The sequence below is a fragment of the Propithecus coquereli genome, unplaced genomic scaffold, assembly GCF_000956105.1.
Source record: "Propithecus coquereli isolate 6110/MARCELLA unplaced genomic scaffold, Pcoq_1.0 Scaffold129, whole genome shotgun sequence".
In the NCBI taxonomy this organism is placed as follows: domain Eukaryota; kingdom Metazoa; phylum Chordata; class Mammalia; order Primates; family Indriidae; genus Propithecus; species Propithecus coquereli.
The window spans coordinates 3,470,679-3,486,789 of NW_012137080.1; the positions used below are offsets into that span (position 1 = coordinate 3,470,679).

At 36.7% G+C, this 16,111-nt stretch overlaps 1 protein-coding gene across 1 annotated transcript in view; it reads left to right on the forward strand.

Moving 5' to 3' along the window:
- INTS7 (integrator complex subunit 7) overlaps window positions 1-16,111 on the forward strand; it is a 68,182-nt gene that overhangs the window by 47,203 nt on the left and 4,868 nt on the right. The window contains exons 8-11 of the mRNA XM_012638327.1: window positions 7,955-8,149; window positions 8,711-8,814; window positions 9,895-9,963; window positions 13,044-13,176. Coding sequence (XP_012493781.1) covers window positions 7,955-8,149; window positions 8,711-8,814; window positions 9,895-9,963; window positions 13,044-13,176 — 501 coding nt within the window. The remainder of the gene's footprint in view (window positions 1-7,954; window positions 8,150-8,710; window positions 8,815-9,894; window positions 9,964-13,043; window positions 13,177-16,111) is intronic.

The window sequence follows — 16,111 nt, forward strand, 5'->3', positions numbered from 1 at the left end:
CTGAAGTATTTTTAAGGGTAGGCCATCCCAAAATAAATGCTTCAAAGTAGAACAAAGAATAAACATGTCACAAAAGAGGCTACTGTGAGGCACATATTTTTTGAAGTATGATGTTTTTTTTTAATGCCAGGATTGATTGGTGGCTGTTTAAAACAGGAATATAGGCTACTTTCCATTTTAAAGGGTGATATTAACTACTGTGATTCTTTCCTCTTGATTATTCTGGGAAAAGGTTGTTGTTTCCTATATTAGGCTAATAAATGCCTGAAAATTAAAAGGTACAATTATTGGTTCAGATCAATAGAATTATTTCGTTTTCTAGTTTGTGTGGAGCAGAAAATTGTTAATCATTGAGTACACTCAATGACAAGAACTGTGAAACAGGCTCACAAAACAGTGAAGCAGATGAAATTAATTTTATGAAAAATTCTATTGAGTATTTAATACTCTTTGAATGATTTGTGTGGTATGTATGTTTAATGTGGCTTGACAGTAATTAAGGACTGAATTCTGACATAGGAAGAAAGAACTTGATTGACAAATAAGAGACTTTCTTAGTCTTGGTTCTGCTATGAACACAGTGTGACCTTGGTAGGTCATTCAGCCTCAAATTTTGTTTGTTGAAATGGAGTTCTTTTATGCAACAAATCGTAAGCATTTACTGTGTGTCCGACACTGCTTTGAGGACTAAAAAAAACCAGGAAATGATTCTTCACTTGAGAGGAGTCCGGAGGGAAAAGCATTATGATCCTGCAGTCACTGGAAACTTCCCATATTTCTGATTATACTATACTATCTGGGTTTTCTGAGGATTTTTTAAAAATGTGTTCATTTGGCAAATGTGGATTTGACAATAGCTTTCTGTCTTTTTAACTGAGTAAATATGAGCATTGGCTACCCTTTTATTTCTTGATATGAATTATCGATACCTGAGATTGTACAGCTCTGAGAATCATGCATTTTGCCTGCTTCAGTCAAACTAAACAAGAGAAGTTCAAAATTCTGTGCTTTTCAGGACCCTATAGCAGTATTAGATATTTAATTTCCCAATACAGTGATTAATGGTAGAATTAATTGTCTTGCTTCTTAGGAATAAAAATTATAAAAGGTATTTATGTTAGCTTTCTGTGCTGTGTAACAAATTACCACAAACTTAGTGGCTTAAAACAACACCCAGTTACTATTTCAGTTTCTGTGGGTCAGAAGTCCAGGCATGGTTTGGCTGGGTCCTCTGCCCGTGGTGTCACAAAACTGCAGTCAAGGTGTCGCCAGGGCCAAGCCTCATCTGAGGTTCAAGGAGCCTCAGGGTTCTTTTCTAAGCTCATGTACTTCTTGAAGAATTATTTTCCTTGTGCCTACAGAACTTGTGGAAGCTTGCTTCTTCCAAGCCAGCAAGGGAATCTCTTACTTTCTAGACCCTCTTTTAATGGGCTCATCTGATTAGGTCAAATTCACTCTGAATGATCTCCCTTTTGACTAATTAATATAAAGTCCGTTAATTAGGGACCTAAACTACATCTTCAGTCTATCACTTTTGCTATATTCCATTAGTTAGAAGCAAGTTACTGGTTCTGCCTACCTTCAAAGGGAGATTATGCAGCTTGAGTATCCCTTATTGGAAATGCTTGGAACCAGAAATGTTTTGGATTTAAGATTTTTTTTGGATTTTGGAATATTTGTAGTATACCAGCTGAGCATTCCTAATCTGAAATTCAGAGTGCTTAAATGAGCATTTCCTTTGAATGTCCTGTCAGCACACAGAAAGTTTTAGATTTTGGAGCATTTCAGATTTTGGATTTTCGGAGTGGGGATACTTAGCCTATACAAGGTGTAGATACCAGGGGGTATGAACCAGAGGAACCAGCTTAGCATTCTGCCTACAGCGGTAGGGTGGGGTTTTTTTTTATCATTTATTTTTATTTTTGTTGTTATTAAATATTGAATGGGTATAATATCTATGTATATATTATGTAGGGTACAAGAAATACAACAAATATCAAGCACATGGTTTAGGAATTGGGATATTACCATTGCCTTTAAAATTCTTGTTGCTTCACCATGTTTGTATACTGTTTCCTGTCCCAGGAAGGTAACCATTATCCCGAATCTTGTGTTTACTGTTCCCTTGCCTTTCTTTGCCATTTTAACATGCTTTTTTTGTATCTCAAAGCAAGGTACTATTTTTTGTTGCTTGTTTTTGAGTTTTATATAAAAATAAATCATGTATTTTTCTTTGACTTGCTTTGATCATCTAAATTATGTTCCTAAAATTCATCCATTTTGTTGCATGCAGTTGTTGGTCAATTTCACTGATGCTCTTGCATCTTAATAATGTACACCAATTAATTTTCCCATTCTAGTGTTGGTAAACATTTTTATTTTTCCACTTTTTTTTTGTTGTTACCAACAGTACTACTCTGAACATTCTTGTACATGTCTTTTGATGCACTTATGCAAAGCTTTCTCTAGGACATTGGTTCTCACCCAGGGACAACTTTACCCCCAGAGGATATTTGGCAGTGTCTGGATCCTTTTTTGGTTATCACGACTTGCTGAGGTGTTGCTGATACTTAGTGCACAGAGGCCAGCAATGTTGCTAAACATCCTACAATGTGCAGGGCTGCCGCCCCCCCCAATAAAGAATTATTCAGTTCAAAATATCAATAGTACTGAGATTGAAAACCTTTCTCCAGGGTACTGTACCTCAATCAGAGTTGTATGTCTGCCTCTACTCCAATTTGGAAGTGTGTGGGGATGTTTCTGTTTGTCACAGTATTGGGGGTTGGGAGATACTGCTACTGTCTATAATGGTCGGTGGCTAGAGATACTTAATCTCTTGATCTACTGAAGATATTCCTGCCCCTGTTGAAAGAGAGTGCTGTAAGATGTTACCTAAGAGTGGAGTTGTGTAAGTTATGTGCATCTTCAAATTGACTAGCTAATACCAGTAGGTTTTCCTCAGTGGCTTTATAAATTTACAGTCCTCCCAACAGTGTATAAAGAGTTCCTATTGCTCTGCATTTTCCTTCTCATCTGATATGTTCTGAGGTTATGGTTGGCTTCAACTGTACCTATATTAATTCTTTTTACCGTGTCTCATATATCTCTCACATTCTCTTCTGCATTTTCCATCTTTTTCTCTCTCAGTACTTCCTTCTAAAAGTTTTCTTCTGAACATCTTCCAATTCAGTAAATCTCTCTTCTACTGTGTCTAATCTGCTGTTAAGCCCATTTATTAAGTTCTTAGTTTTATATATTATGTTTTAGTTCCAGAATTTCCATTTGTTGATTTTATATTTTCCAGTTTTTATCTAGGGTTCTTTTTTTTGTCATTTAATTTCTTTAACATATTAATCATAGTTATTTTAAAATTCATATCTGATATCTCTGCTGTCTGGATCTACTGGTTTGTATCTTTGACTTTTTTTTTCCCTTCTTGGCTTGGGAATTTTGTCTTTTTTGTATGCCTGGTTATTTTTTATTGAGTTTTGGACAGTGTGTATAGAAAATGATAGTGACTACAGCATCCAGAGCCTTAACTTATTTTACTTTGCTTTTGACAGGCACCTAGGCAAGGGAAGATCACTTTAATTCAGCCAAGGATTGAACTGATTCAAAAGTAGGATTCAGTCCTTGTGAGGGCCAACATATTTTCAGGTTCTCCTAATTCCTAGGGTATAGCCTTTTGAGGTTAAAGTGGAAAGCCTGAAATATTTTCCACAGCCCATCCTAGTTTTATGAGACTGCTGAAATCTCTGCTCAGCTTTTTAGACTCTCAGCAGCAGTTTTCAAACTTGTCCTTGTTGCCTTAGTAGCTCTTTGATGCTTTCAAATAGATGATTTTAATATTTTGTTCCATTTTCCCATTTATTCTTAGCAGGAGAGATGGTTTAATCTAGTTCTCTATTGCTTTAGGCTTGACTTATTCTTTTAAAAACTGACCTTATACTAACTGAAATAAGCCAGTCACAGAAGACATATACTGTATGATTCCACTTATATGAAATATCTAAAATAGTCAAATTCGTAGAAACAGAAAGTAGAATGGTGGTTGCCAGGGCATTGGGGAAGGGGGAACAAGGGAGCTATTGTTTAATGAGTGTAGAGTTTCAGTTCTGCAAGATGAAAAAGTTTTGAAGATTTCTTTCACAACAATGTGATGAGTTTATCAAGTAGCTTTTTTTTTTTTCAGCTGCATTGGTTTCTTTAGCTAACTCCATTTAGAAAATAGGATAAGTACTACAAATCAGAAATACAGTGAAGTAGCATTATTTGCATATTTAACACAAATTTAACTCTAGCAAAAAAAAAAAAAAGCTATTTAAATAGTGAGGACAGTCCTCCTAGCCTTCCTTCTGAATTAGCTTATACCCCGGAGTGAGGATTAGAAGAGAACTCTGAGTTTACTGTTCCTTCATCTGGCTATGTTGAACTAACTGGAAATAATTTCTTCCTGAGGAATCTTTAGGGGTAATTTTGATTATACACGATGTTTGCTTTACTTACTGACATTAGAACACAACCTCTATTTAAGCTTTAGCCCCAGTGGAAACCAAAGGAAATTATACCCTTTTATTTTTCATTGGCATTATTCATACTTCTATAGTCTAAATTTTATTTCCTGTACATCTCCCATCTTTCTTGGAAAATATTACCTTTTAAAGTCTTTGACCTTTATGACAAATCTGTCTGTTCTGTGTTCTTTTTGAAGTTATATACCATATCTGACATTGCTTTCCTTCACTATAGCGTGGTCCAAGATGACAGTCACCTTCAAGGTTATCATCTTATGTCATCAGTCAAATATCTTTTGTTAGTCAGAAATAAATCCAGAGGAGCAGCAAATCTCGCTCGTTATAACTGCACCTTGCTTCTCTTTCAGTTTTATAATGCATGTTAGGACAATGCTGCCAGTATTTTTTGTCTGGTAAGATGGTCTGTACTGTATTTGTATAACAGTATTATATACAACTACTTGTACTTCTATTCCTTCTAAAGTTTCTGGCAAACGGTAAATTAAAAATAGTAAATAGCAGCTTAAGGGGCAGACAAGTGGGGGAATCTGTCCTCATATAAGAACAAATCAGATCTCACCTAAGAAATTTAAAACATTTGAAATGGTCTCTTTACTGTCCTAATCCATATTGTTTCATGATTAGCATAAAACATCCCAAAGGTTGAAAAACCACAGAATTAAATATATTGAGTACAGTTATTAACTCTACCTTATATAAAATATTTCATCAAGGACCTTTGGCAGTTTAAAAGGGCTACTAAAGCAAGTGTACATTCCTATAAAGGATGCAGGGAATAGCATGCTATTTTGTAGAGTAAAATGTGAATGCTGCCAAATAATAAAACATCATTTGACACTTAATATTAGGTCATTAAATATGAAATGTCTGATTTCGAATCAAAAGTGTAGTTTATTATATCTCAAACAAGAAACAGTACAATTAATCAAAGTATGCGCCTAAACTGTCAACACAGGTTTGCCATCTTAACGGTAGCTGGTTTATGCCAGCAGCAAAGAAGCCTGGAGAGCAAGTGGCGATGAAATCGCAAAAGACATTTTCCACAGCTTGTTGAGAATTGAATATTTTTCCTTGGATGAAGTGGTCCAAAGCCTGGAAGAAGTGATAGTCAGTTGGTGCAAGGTCTGGTGAATATGTTGGATGACAGAGTGTTTCCAAGTCCAGCTTCTGTAGTTTGAGCAGCATTGTTTGTGCAACATGTAGTTGAGTGTTGTCTTGCAAGAGTATTGGCCCGTCTTTATTGACCAATCTTGGCTGCTTAATCACAAGCATCCTCATCATTTCGTCCAGTTGGTTGCAGTAGACATCCATTGTAATCAGTTGACCAGGTTTCATATCAACGCTGGACCACCAAACAGACACCATTAGCTTTTTTTGATGAATATTCGGCTTTGGTCTGTGTTTTGGCACTTCATCTTTATCTAACCATTGTGCTGAACACTTGCAATTGTCAAAAAGAATTTATTTTTCATCACACATAACAATATGGTGTAGAAATGGTTTGCTTTTATGTCATTACAACAAAGAAAAGCAACCTTCAAGATGATTTCTCTTCTGACTTCTGACGCTTGTTTAATTCATGCAGAACCCATCTATCCAGCTTCTTTACCTTGTCGATTTGTTTCAAATGGTCCAATGTTGTTGGAATAGTAATATCAAACCTTGCTGCTAATTCACGTGTAGGTTAAGATGGATTTGCTTCCACTACAGCTCTCAGCTCATCATTATCCACCTTGGTCTCAGGTCGCCCATGTGCCTCATTTTTGAGATTAAAATCACCAGAACACAACTTCTCAATCCATAGAGGTACTGGCATTCATTAACCATATGCTTCCCAAACACTTCATTGATATTTCGAGCTGTCTGTATTGCATTGGTTGCACCAGGGAACTCACATTTGAAAATAACACAAATTTTTGACTTATGCATGGTTTCACAAAAATTGCTCTAAAAAAAAAAATGTGAAAGATAATGATAACCCAAACATGCATTTGAAAGACTGAGGATATACCTTCATTATAAACATAAAACAAGAAGCTTCAAAGTGAAATATCAGAGATATTAACTGTCAAACTTAGTACTTAAGGAAATTGGACATTTTACACTTAATAACTTAATAGTTGAGACAACTGTCCTACGGTCAATATGTGATACTTGGCCAGATGGATAATATTGTAACTAATTTTTAGAACCCCAAAATCAGGGCCAGGCACGGTGGCTCACGCCTGTAATCCTAGCACTCTGGGAGGCCAAGGTGGGAGGATCACTTGAGCCCAGCAGTTGGAAACCAGCCTGAGCAAGAGCAAGACCCCATCTCTACTAAAAATTAAAAAAAAATTAGCCAGGTGTGGTGGCACACGCCTATAATCCCAACTATTCGGGAGGCTGAGGCAGGAGAATTGCTTGAGCCCAGGAGTCTGAGGTTGCTGTGAGCTAGGCTGATGCCACAGCACTCTAGCCCAGGCGACAGAGTGAGACTCTGTCTCAAAAAATAAATAAATAAATAAAAATAGAACCCAAAATCACATGTCTGGCTCTTCTGCTGAAAGAGTAGTTTGAGATAGTGTCTAAGAAACAGCCTCAATATGTTTCAACTGGGTCATGTCATAGAGGAAAGTTAATTTCACTATGCCTCCATTTATTGTTAAGTTAGCATATTTTTAATGTATGCCTTTTGTTGAAAACATGGTGCTTGGTTCTCCACTAGGACAGTTGCTAAATACTTAAAGGTTGTCTTAGTTCTCTGCCCACCCTGGCTTGACTTACCATTCTTTACCCTGTCTACCCAACTAATGGTACTCTTTGCTACCCAAGACTTAGCCCTGACACCCCTCCATCCTCACTGAAACTTATCTGTATATTGTAACTTCCTTGGTGGCCTCTCTCTGTTTTCTAAAGTGTCTACTTAGAAATTCTTTTAAAAATTAATCTGAGCTAGCAATGGAAGAAGGTAGCTTTGAGGCAGTGTGCTGTAAGTGACTGGATAGAAACATATTTCTCCTGCCCTTATCTTTCTTTTCCTCCCTGCCCCCAACTTGTAAAGATACTGTTAATGATTGCAGTGGTGGGAATTTCAGATTAGAAAGGTAGGAAGGTGATAAGGGGACTTGGGGGAACGGTAATGTCCTTAAAGCATCTCTTATGTGATATCTTACTGACGACAATCTAGCCAACCCACGTTATAGAGTCTCTGGGAATGCAGGAAATAAGGAACCTTTGAATATTGATGGAACATACATCAGAGCTGACGCTCATACGTTTTTCTTTCTAATATTACATAATTCTCCTTATGATTTAGGTGTTTATCCATCAATGTTAGAAGTATTGCTCTTGTGTACAAACTGTGACAAATACTGAGTACTACCCTACTTCGTTGTTATGTTTACTTTTTCTTAAATCTCTCTTTTTTTTTCCTCCAGGCTGCTAGTACACCATTGAATCCTTTAAGTTTTCAGTGCGAATTTGTAAAACTCAGGATTGACCTTCTACAAGCCTTCTCTCAGCTGATCTGTACATGTAATAGCCTAAAAACAAGCCCTCCACCCGCAATTGCCACAACAATTGCCATGACCTTAGGAAATGACCTCCAGAGGTGTGGTCGCATTTCCAATCAGGCAGGTCTTAACTTTATTTTCAGTGTACTTTTTATTTATACTTTATAGGTTTTTGAAGCTAGTTTTGAGATGAAAAATTCTGTAATTTAAAATCAGTGGTTTGACTTAGACATAAGCATCACGTTTATTAACTCATCTGTGTTGCCAAAAATAGGCTGATGTGTTATTAGAACGATATAGTGATTGACGGTGTGATGACGTCTTAGTGGGTGCAACAAGTTTATATAAAGAGAAAGGACATGCGTTTGAAAGAAACTTAGGAATGTTTTAAGCTGTATTAATTATTTTAGTGGAACTTGAAGAAGATAAAATGCAAATTTTTTTGTTTCTATATATTGTATATTAATTATTACGATCTTATAAACATCTGTGGTTTCATTTGCCATTTTTGTTGATTTTATGTAACAAAGTTTATGAAGGTGAATAGAATGACAATGAAAAGAATTCATTATTTGAATTTTTGTCTGAAGATGACTTTTTTATGTTTTGATTTTTGTGTTGTTTATACAATAATGATAGCATGTTTGTTTGTCATCACTGATATTGTTTTCTTCTTTACAGATGAAACAGTCCACGGAAGAATTTCGAAGCCTTGCTTCCCGATACGGGGATCTTTACCAGGCATCTTTTGATGCTGACTCGGCAACTTTGAGGAACGTAGAACTGTATCCTAAGCTTACCCCAGTATTATTTGTTCTTTGGAAGTATTCTTTTAAATGTAGACTAAATACTTCAGATAAGCTTAACTACAAAATATATGTTAGATAAGCCTACAGACTTATCATAATTAATAATTTCCCCTTTGAAATTAGTATAAGCAGAATAATTTTACTTTTTGACTTGAACCAGGTTTTTTTAAAAATATGGTGATTCAGGTGGTTTTCTCCACCTCCAGGAAGAGCATCCAAAGCCTGTATCTTACCAGTGATGCATACCTTGTGCTCCTATTAGCTATCACCTACAGCATGTTATATTTTCCAACCAGAGAACATTTTGCTTCCCCTCATCCTTCTTTCTTCATGGCTAACAACCCTAGGTGTCATCACCGTTATTAATGATCTGTTTAGTAGTTTTAGTCATCACTTTTGTTCCCTAGCCCTCTCTAAGTTCACTATATTTTCTTTTTAGCAACTTCCATTTATTTTTGAAAGGAGGGAAGAGAAATTATTTTTGAGTTGTGGACTTACCAGTCAGTAGTTCTTAGCATTTTGGTTTGCTGATTGAAACCTAATGAATGGTATGGACCCTCTGCCCTACAAAATGGGCTTATGCACACACCCAAAATTTACACAACTTCAGTGAGATTAACAGATCCCTTAAGCCCCAGATTAGGAACCTCTGGGCTAAAGGTTCTATAGACCATTGGTTTTGTTTTTTTGTTTTTAATTTTTATCAGTGAAGCCCTTTATTGTTTGCTTGTTTGTCTCAAACGCTTATGAAGAACCCCTATATCTAAGACAGATTAAAAACAGAGTTGCTGTGATTGAATCATAGGCCTGTTTCTTGGGTCCCCCTTCCCACACTGGACAGCCTCATAAGTACCCTTCTAAGAACAGACTTTGAGAATCACTGTTGTAGGCAGTGATTCCCTTAAAAGGGAAAAATAGAGCCCCAGACCATCTGAGTTAATGTTATGATTACCTTCACTAAAAATATGATTGTCCTCATGACTCATTTAATACTCAGATAATGTAAATCTATAGTGGAAATCTCTATTTTCATGTATAACCTTAACATTAATCCAGACAGCAACAGAGCTGTTTACTGATATCTCATGCAATAGAAGCCCTGATTTTGGATCCAGAATCAGCAAGGTAACTCTAATAATAGTTTACATTACAAAATACTTTCAAATACGTTATCTTACCTAATCATCATAATAGTGTTTTAGAAGAGATACTATAGAAGAAAAAGAGGAAGAATTCTTTTAGCATTTTCCCAGGGTCACATAATTAGTGACAAAAACGTAGATTTTCTGACTTCATTGTCTACTTACCTCCTGCCTCCTATTTTTAAAACATTGACTTGGAAAAATAACTGGGAAGGAATTCTTTGAATATTCACAATTTCTTATATAGTATAACTAAACATTTTTGAAAAATTGAATTAATGATACAGTTAAGCTTGAACTTGACATTTTTATTCTTTGGCTTCCTGAACCAAAATAGTCCTGGTTTTGCTGTATTAAAAATTTTCCCCCTCCCCCAATAACTAATTAACTCTTCAAAATTAGTGTTTTTTATTAAAAAATGATACATTATTTTTTCCCATTATGGTATTGTGTTTCAGAATATGTGTTTTCACTGTCTATAATTTCAATCTAATAAGGCCTGAGATTCCAAGGTCACTTTCCTCAAAGAGGAAATTAGAAATAAACTACTAGATAACTATATAGGAAAAAACATCTTGACCGTACCTCACACCATACACACAAATTCCAGTTGTATCATAGACCAAAATATAAAGCTCCAAACTTTGTAGAAGACTGCATCGGAGAAACTCTTCATGACCTTGAAGTTGGGAAAGATTTCTTAAGGGCAGGAACAACAGTTACCATGAGAGAAAAATTTGAATTGGATTTAAATTTTTAAACTTCTGCTCTTTGTAAGATGTTAAGAAAATGAAAAGACAAGTTACAGACAGGAATAAAATAGTCTCAAACATATTCTATCAAAATACTTGTATGCAGAATATATTAAGAATACTGTACAATTTAAGACAAGCCAATTTTTTTAAATTGGTGAGAAATTTGAACAGGCACTTCAAGAAAGAACATATGCTAATATCCAACAGGCACATGAAAAGATACTTAACATCATTAGTCATCAGGGAAATGCTAATTAAATCAATGAGATCCTACACCCACTACAACAGCTAAGATTAAAAAGACCTTCAATACCAAATGGTGAGGATGTGGAGGGGCTTAAATTTATGTATATTGTTGGAAATGCAAAATGATACAGCCACTTTGGAAAACTGTTCAGCAGTGTCTTAAAAGTTAAACGTACAGTTATTTATGACTGCCGATTCTGCTCCTACATATTTACTCAAGAGAATTGAAAATATGTTTCCACACGGACTTCTACACAAATGTTCTTAGCAGCTTTATTCATAACAACAAAAATTGGAAAAATCCAAATGTTTCTCAACAGGCTTATGGATAAATAAATTGTATATCCATACAATGGAATATTACTCAGCAATAAAGATGAATGGCCTGTTGATCATTCAACAGGACATCTGAAAACCATGGATGCCTCTCAAAAATGGGCTGTGAAAGAAGCCAATAGAGAAAATCAGTGAAAGCAAAAGCTGATTCTTTGAAAAGATTAATAAAATTGATAAAACTAGTCTGAGCAAGAAAAAGAATACAAGTTATTAATATTGGAAATAGAGTATCAATACAAATCCTGTAGACATTTAAAGCATAATAAGAGTATAATAACTTTGTGCCAATAAATTTGCTAATTTAAGTGAACAGGACAAACTCAAATATTCTTTATGAATGTAGGCATAAAAAATTTTAACAAAACATAAACGAATTGAATCCAGCAATACAGAAAAGGATAATACATTAAGACTAAATAGGGTTTATCCCAGGAATGCTAGGTTGGTTTAACATTAGAAAATCAATCTATGTAATTCACCACATTGTAGAATAGAGAAAAACTAAAATGGGAGGATTTAACTACTAATCTCAAGACTTACTTTAAAGCTATAGTAATTAAGACAGTGTGATATTGGTTTAAGGGTATAATAGAGAGTCCAGAAATAGACACTGGTGTGGTCACTTGATTTTTGTTGAAGATGCCAAGATAATTCAGTGGGAGGAGAAGAGTCTTCGATAGATTGTGCTAGAACAACTAAATATATAGGAGGAAAAAAGAATATTGACTTTACCTTACAGCATACACAAAAGAGTTTGTATTGTATGGCTCTACTTACATGAACTATGAGGAAGAATAAATCTCATTTACAGAAATAAAAAGCCAGAAATGGAATTTTTTATTAGCAAATTATTTGTATAGTTGTCCATAAAGTCCATCATAAAAATGAGCTTCAATTCTTGTCTTAATGCAACTTAAGATACAGTACAGAGCAGGGAACAGAGCGTTGGAGCCAGGCAGACACATGAATCCCTAATCACTCACTCCTAGCTCTGTGAATATATTTCATCTCCCTGAGCCGCATATGCATAAACTATAGGTAGATAATTATGCCTTTTTCTTAAGAGTGGTTGTGAAGATTAAGTGAAATAACCTGGGTAAAGTACCTAGCTGAAGCGCTTTGCACCTCATAGGCATTAAAGTGTTACTAGGGAATAGTAAGAGCGGTATTGTGCCCAGCGTATTTAAATTACCTACGTTGCATTGTCAAAAGTTTAGTTAGAATGCAAGAGAAAAGAATGCCTTCTTTTCTCACTTAAAATATTTTCAGAAATGTTGGGGGATTTGAAGCAGTAGAGGGAAAAGGAAGAACTCTAGGTTAAACTTTTCCCAGCACGCTTCGTATGCGAGCTTTTTCCTGAACATTCCTGTCTGTGTGTTTCACCTCCATGCCTCACATTCATGCCATTTCCCCAGCCATGAATGTCCCTGTACTTTCCATCTCTCCAAATCTTTTTCATCCCAGTGATTTATTCACGACTATTCTCTTCCATGACTTTCCTCATCTCCCTCCATATTCTAACCTATTATTTATATATCTTTATTGGTAATTTGGCACTTACCTGCTGGCTCAGTTGATGGTTACCTTTTCAAATGTCTTATGTCTCTTTTGCGTCATGTCAGCAACAAGGTTTAAACACTTTCATGTTTCCATGTTTCCTGATATTGTTTAGGCGTTAAAATAGTTACTATTTTGATTGATTAACTGATGCTGATCTTTCCTTCAGTTTCCAGGAATATGGATCTACGGCAGCAGCCCATGCTGATAGTGAATATGAGAGAAGAATGATGTCTGTATATAATCATGTCTTGGAGGAGGTAGAATCACTCAATCGGAAATATACTCCTGTTTCTTACATGGCAAGTGGCATTTGTTTTATTGAGCTTTTTTAAAGTGGCAGTGGGTTTTTCCACATCTCTGCACTTACTATGTGAGCTCAACAAGTTAACCGCTCTGTGCCTGTTTCCTCATCTATGAAACAGGGTTAATATAGTACCTACCTCACAGCACTGTGGTGGGGGTTAAATGAGATAACCCATGAACGCACTTAGCACATCTGTAACTGCTCATAGCCACCTTACCGTATAAAATCTGCTCTACCAGAATGCAGACGAAACTTTTCTTTTTCCTTTTTAACAATATAACTGAAATTGCAATAGTTCTCAACCCTGGCTACACATTAGAATCGCTAAGGGAGCTTTTTAAAAAATACCCCAGTGTCCAGGCCCTCGCCCAGACTAGTTCACTCAGAATCTCTGGAATTGAGGCCCAGGCATTAGTACTTTTAAACACTCCCAGGTGATTTTGTCATGCTGCTCAGGTTGAAATCCACTGGCCAACTAAACAGAAAGGACTGGGCTTGTCATCTGACTGGAAGTAAATCAGTTCCTGCCAGGTGATGGCATTAATGTCTGTCAGTATACTTCTTAGCCTTTAGCCTACGGAGTCTCTGCTGCCTGTGGTACTGTCAAGCGCTCGCTTTTTATTACCTCTGCTCCCCTGACTTCCCAGTCGCAGGGCAGACTGACACAGTCTCATGCAGGTTCTCTCCTCCCTCTCTGACCTTCCCCAGTGTCTCAGCTCAGACCGTTAGAACAGAATACCATAGACTGGGTGGTTTAAACAACAGACATTTATTGCTCACAGTTCTGGAGGCAGGGAAGTCTAGGATGGAGGTGCCAGCCCATTCAATTCCTGGTGAGGGCTCTCTTCCTGGCCTTGGTGATAGCCACCTTCTGGTGTGTCTTCATGTGGTGGTGGTGGTGGGGAGGAGGGGAGAGTTCTAGTCTCTCTTCCCCGTCTTTAAGGACATGACCTCCACACATACTATAATATTGGGGGTTAGGGCTTCAACATACGAATTTTAGGGGAACATAGACATTCAGTCCATATATCCAATCTTTGAACTTTACACTTTGGAGAGTTTCTCTTCCCCTTCTCACACATTAGATGCTGATATTCCCTGTAGCTGTCTCCTGGCTTCTGCTCTTCTCCTTCTGTACTCTCAACCCTTATCAAGTTTTTAGAGTGAGTTGGCAGGATGTGTCCTTAAAGAGTTACAGATTTAACTAATGTATCCAAATTAGATGGATAATTTCCTTGACACACTGCTTTCCATGTCAAATTCTCAGTAGTATTTGCTGGAGTGACACTGAGATTGGTTGCTTAGGGACATTGTAAAGACCGTCTTTGAAGGAAACACACCTGTGTGAGATAGTGATTGTTTTCATGTCCCTCTAAACTCCACCCTGAGAAATTAAATAGATGCTAAACAGTAACTTCATTTTGATGGAGTTGAATCACTGAATATAATGAAGAGAATGGGAAGTTTCAGTCCAGAGACTCAGTGGAGAGAAAAGAGCCCTAGGTTCATTCAGAACTAGGTTCAGATTCTGCCTCTGCCACTCAGTAGCTCTGTGACTTTAGACAAATTACTTAACATCCCTTTAATACGAAATGGAAAAAAATACATACTTCATATGATTACTGTGAAGTTTAAATGACATAATTCACATCTTCAGACTGCTTCTTTAATAGTGATCCACTAACATACCTATGGAGGTATACCCAAAAGGCTATGGACCTCAGAAGCAGTCCACACTTTTCCACTGGGGGATTGCAAAATCTGCATTCATCCCTTTAAAAGGCAAAATAGCAGCTTTCTGCCAGGAAACAGCCTGAAGTCACTTGTGGTTCTCTAAGTCCACCCTTTAAACATGTTTCTCCCCATGAACACTATTGTGGCATCAAAGGTCCCACCACAGTAGTATGTTCTTGCAAATGCTTTCCAGATTCCTTGTTGCAGGAAGATGAATAGTGCTGCTTTAACAGTTAACCCTAAAGAAATAGAACTGATGTATTTAAATCTGTGTTGTGGTTATGTCAATTAATAGACCTGGCATTTGCACTATGAGTCTTTTGGGCACAAAATGTTCAATTGCCTGAACCCAATAAAGAGTGGATTTTTCTGGCTTTTAGCCTTAACACCCAGCTTTTTAAAAATGTTTATAGCATGAGCACCCTGCCTGGAAGCAGGAGTGTAGAAGGACAGGCTGCCCACTATATAGTGCAGTGGTTTTCAGCCTGGGGTGCCCTGGGGGTGGTCACTGAGGAGGGGGTTGTAGACCAAGCAGGAATGGTTCTGGTTTGCCCAAAGTTAAGTCTTCTGCTCATGCTTTAATTTTTCTTCTACGAAGTTTGTAAGTCATTGGTGAAATAGAACAAAATCACTGAAGAGTCAGGCAACCTAGGTTCTAGTTCTAGCTTGTTCCGTTACCTGTGTGACCTTTGTCGTCAGCAAAATTGAGGATTAGACTGGGTTATTTTAAAACTATCTTTGAATTCTTAAATTTTGATTCTATGACCACTTTTCACTAAGATGACAAATCTAAAAGATGCTTTTCAGTCTTTGTGTTTCTATTCCTCTGAAGTTATGCTGTGATTTTTAAAATGTGTGAAATAGATTTTAGAAATAAGGCATTTTATTAAAATTTCAGGATTCCATAGAGACAGACTATATAGTCATCTTTCATCTGAATTCTATCTCGTAAGTTTCCACCATTGCTTATAAGCTGAGGACTGATGGCCGTAGAGACAGAGAAGGCACCTAGTGGAAATGGGATGAAAGAGCCTGCTCAAAGCTGAACTCCCCATAGGACCTGCTGTCAGGCCTCAAGCGCCTAGACTCTGCTCTGGCTTCTAACCATGCTCTTTACTGTATTCTGCCCTATGATAGTTACTGTATGTTTTAGTATCTAATATAATTACATAATAATATGTCTAGTGGCTCTTAAC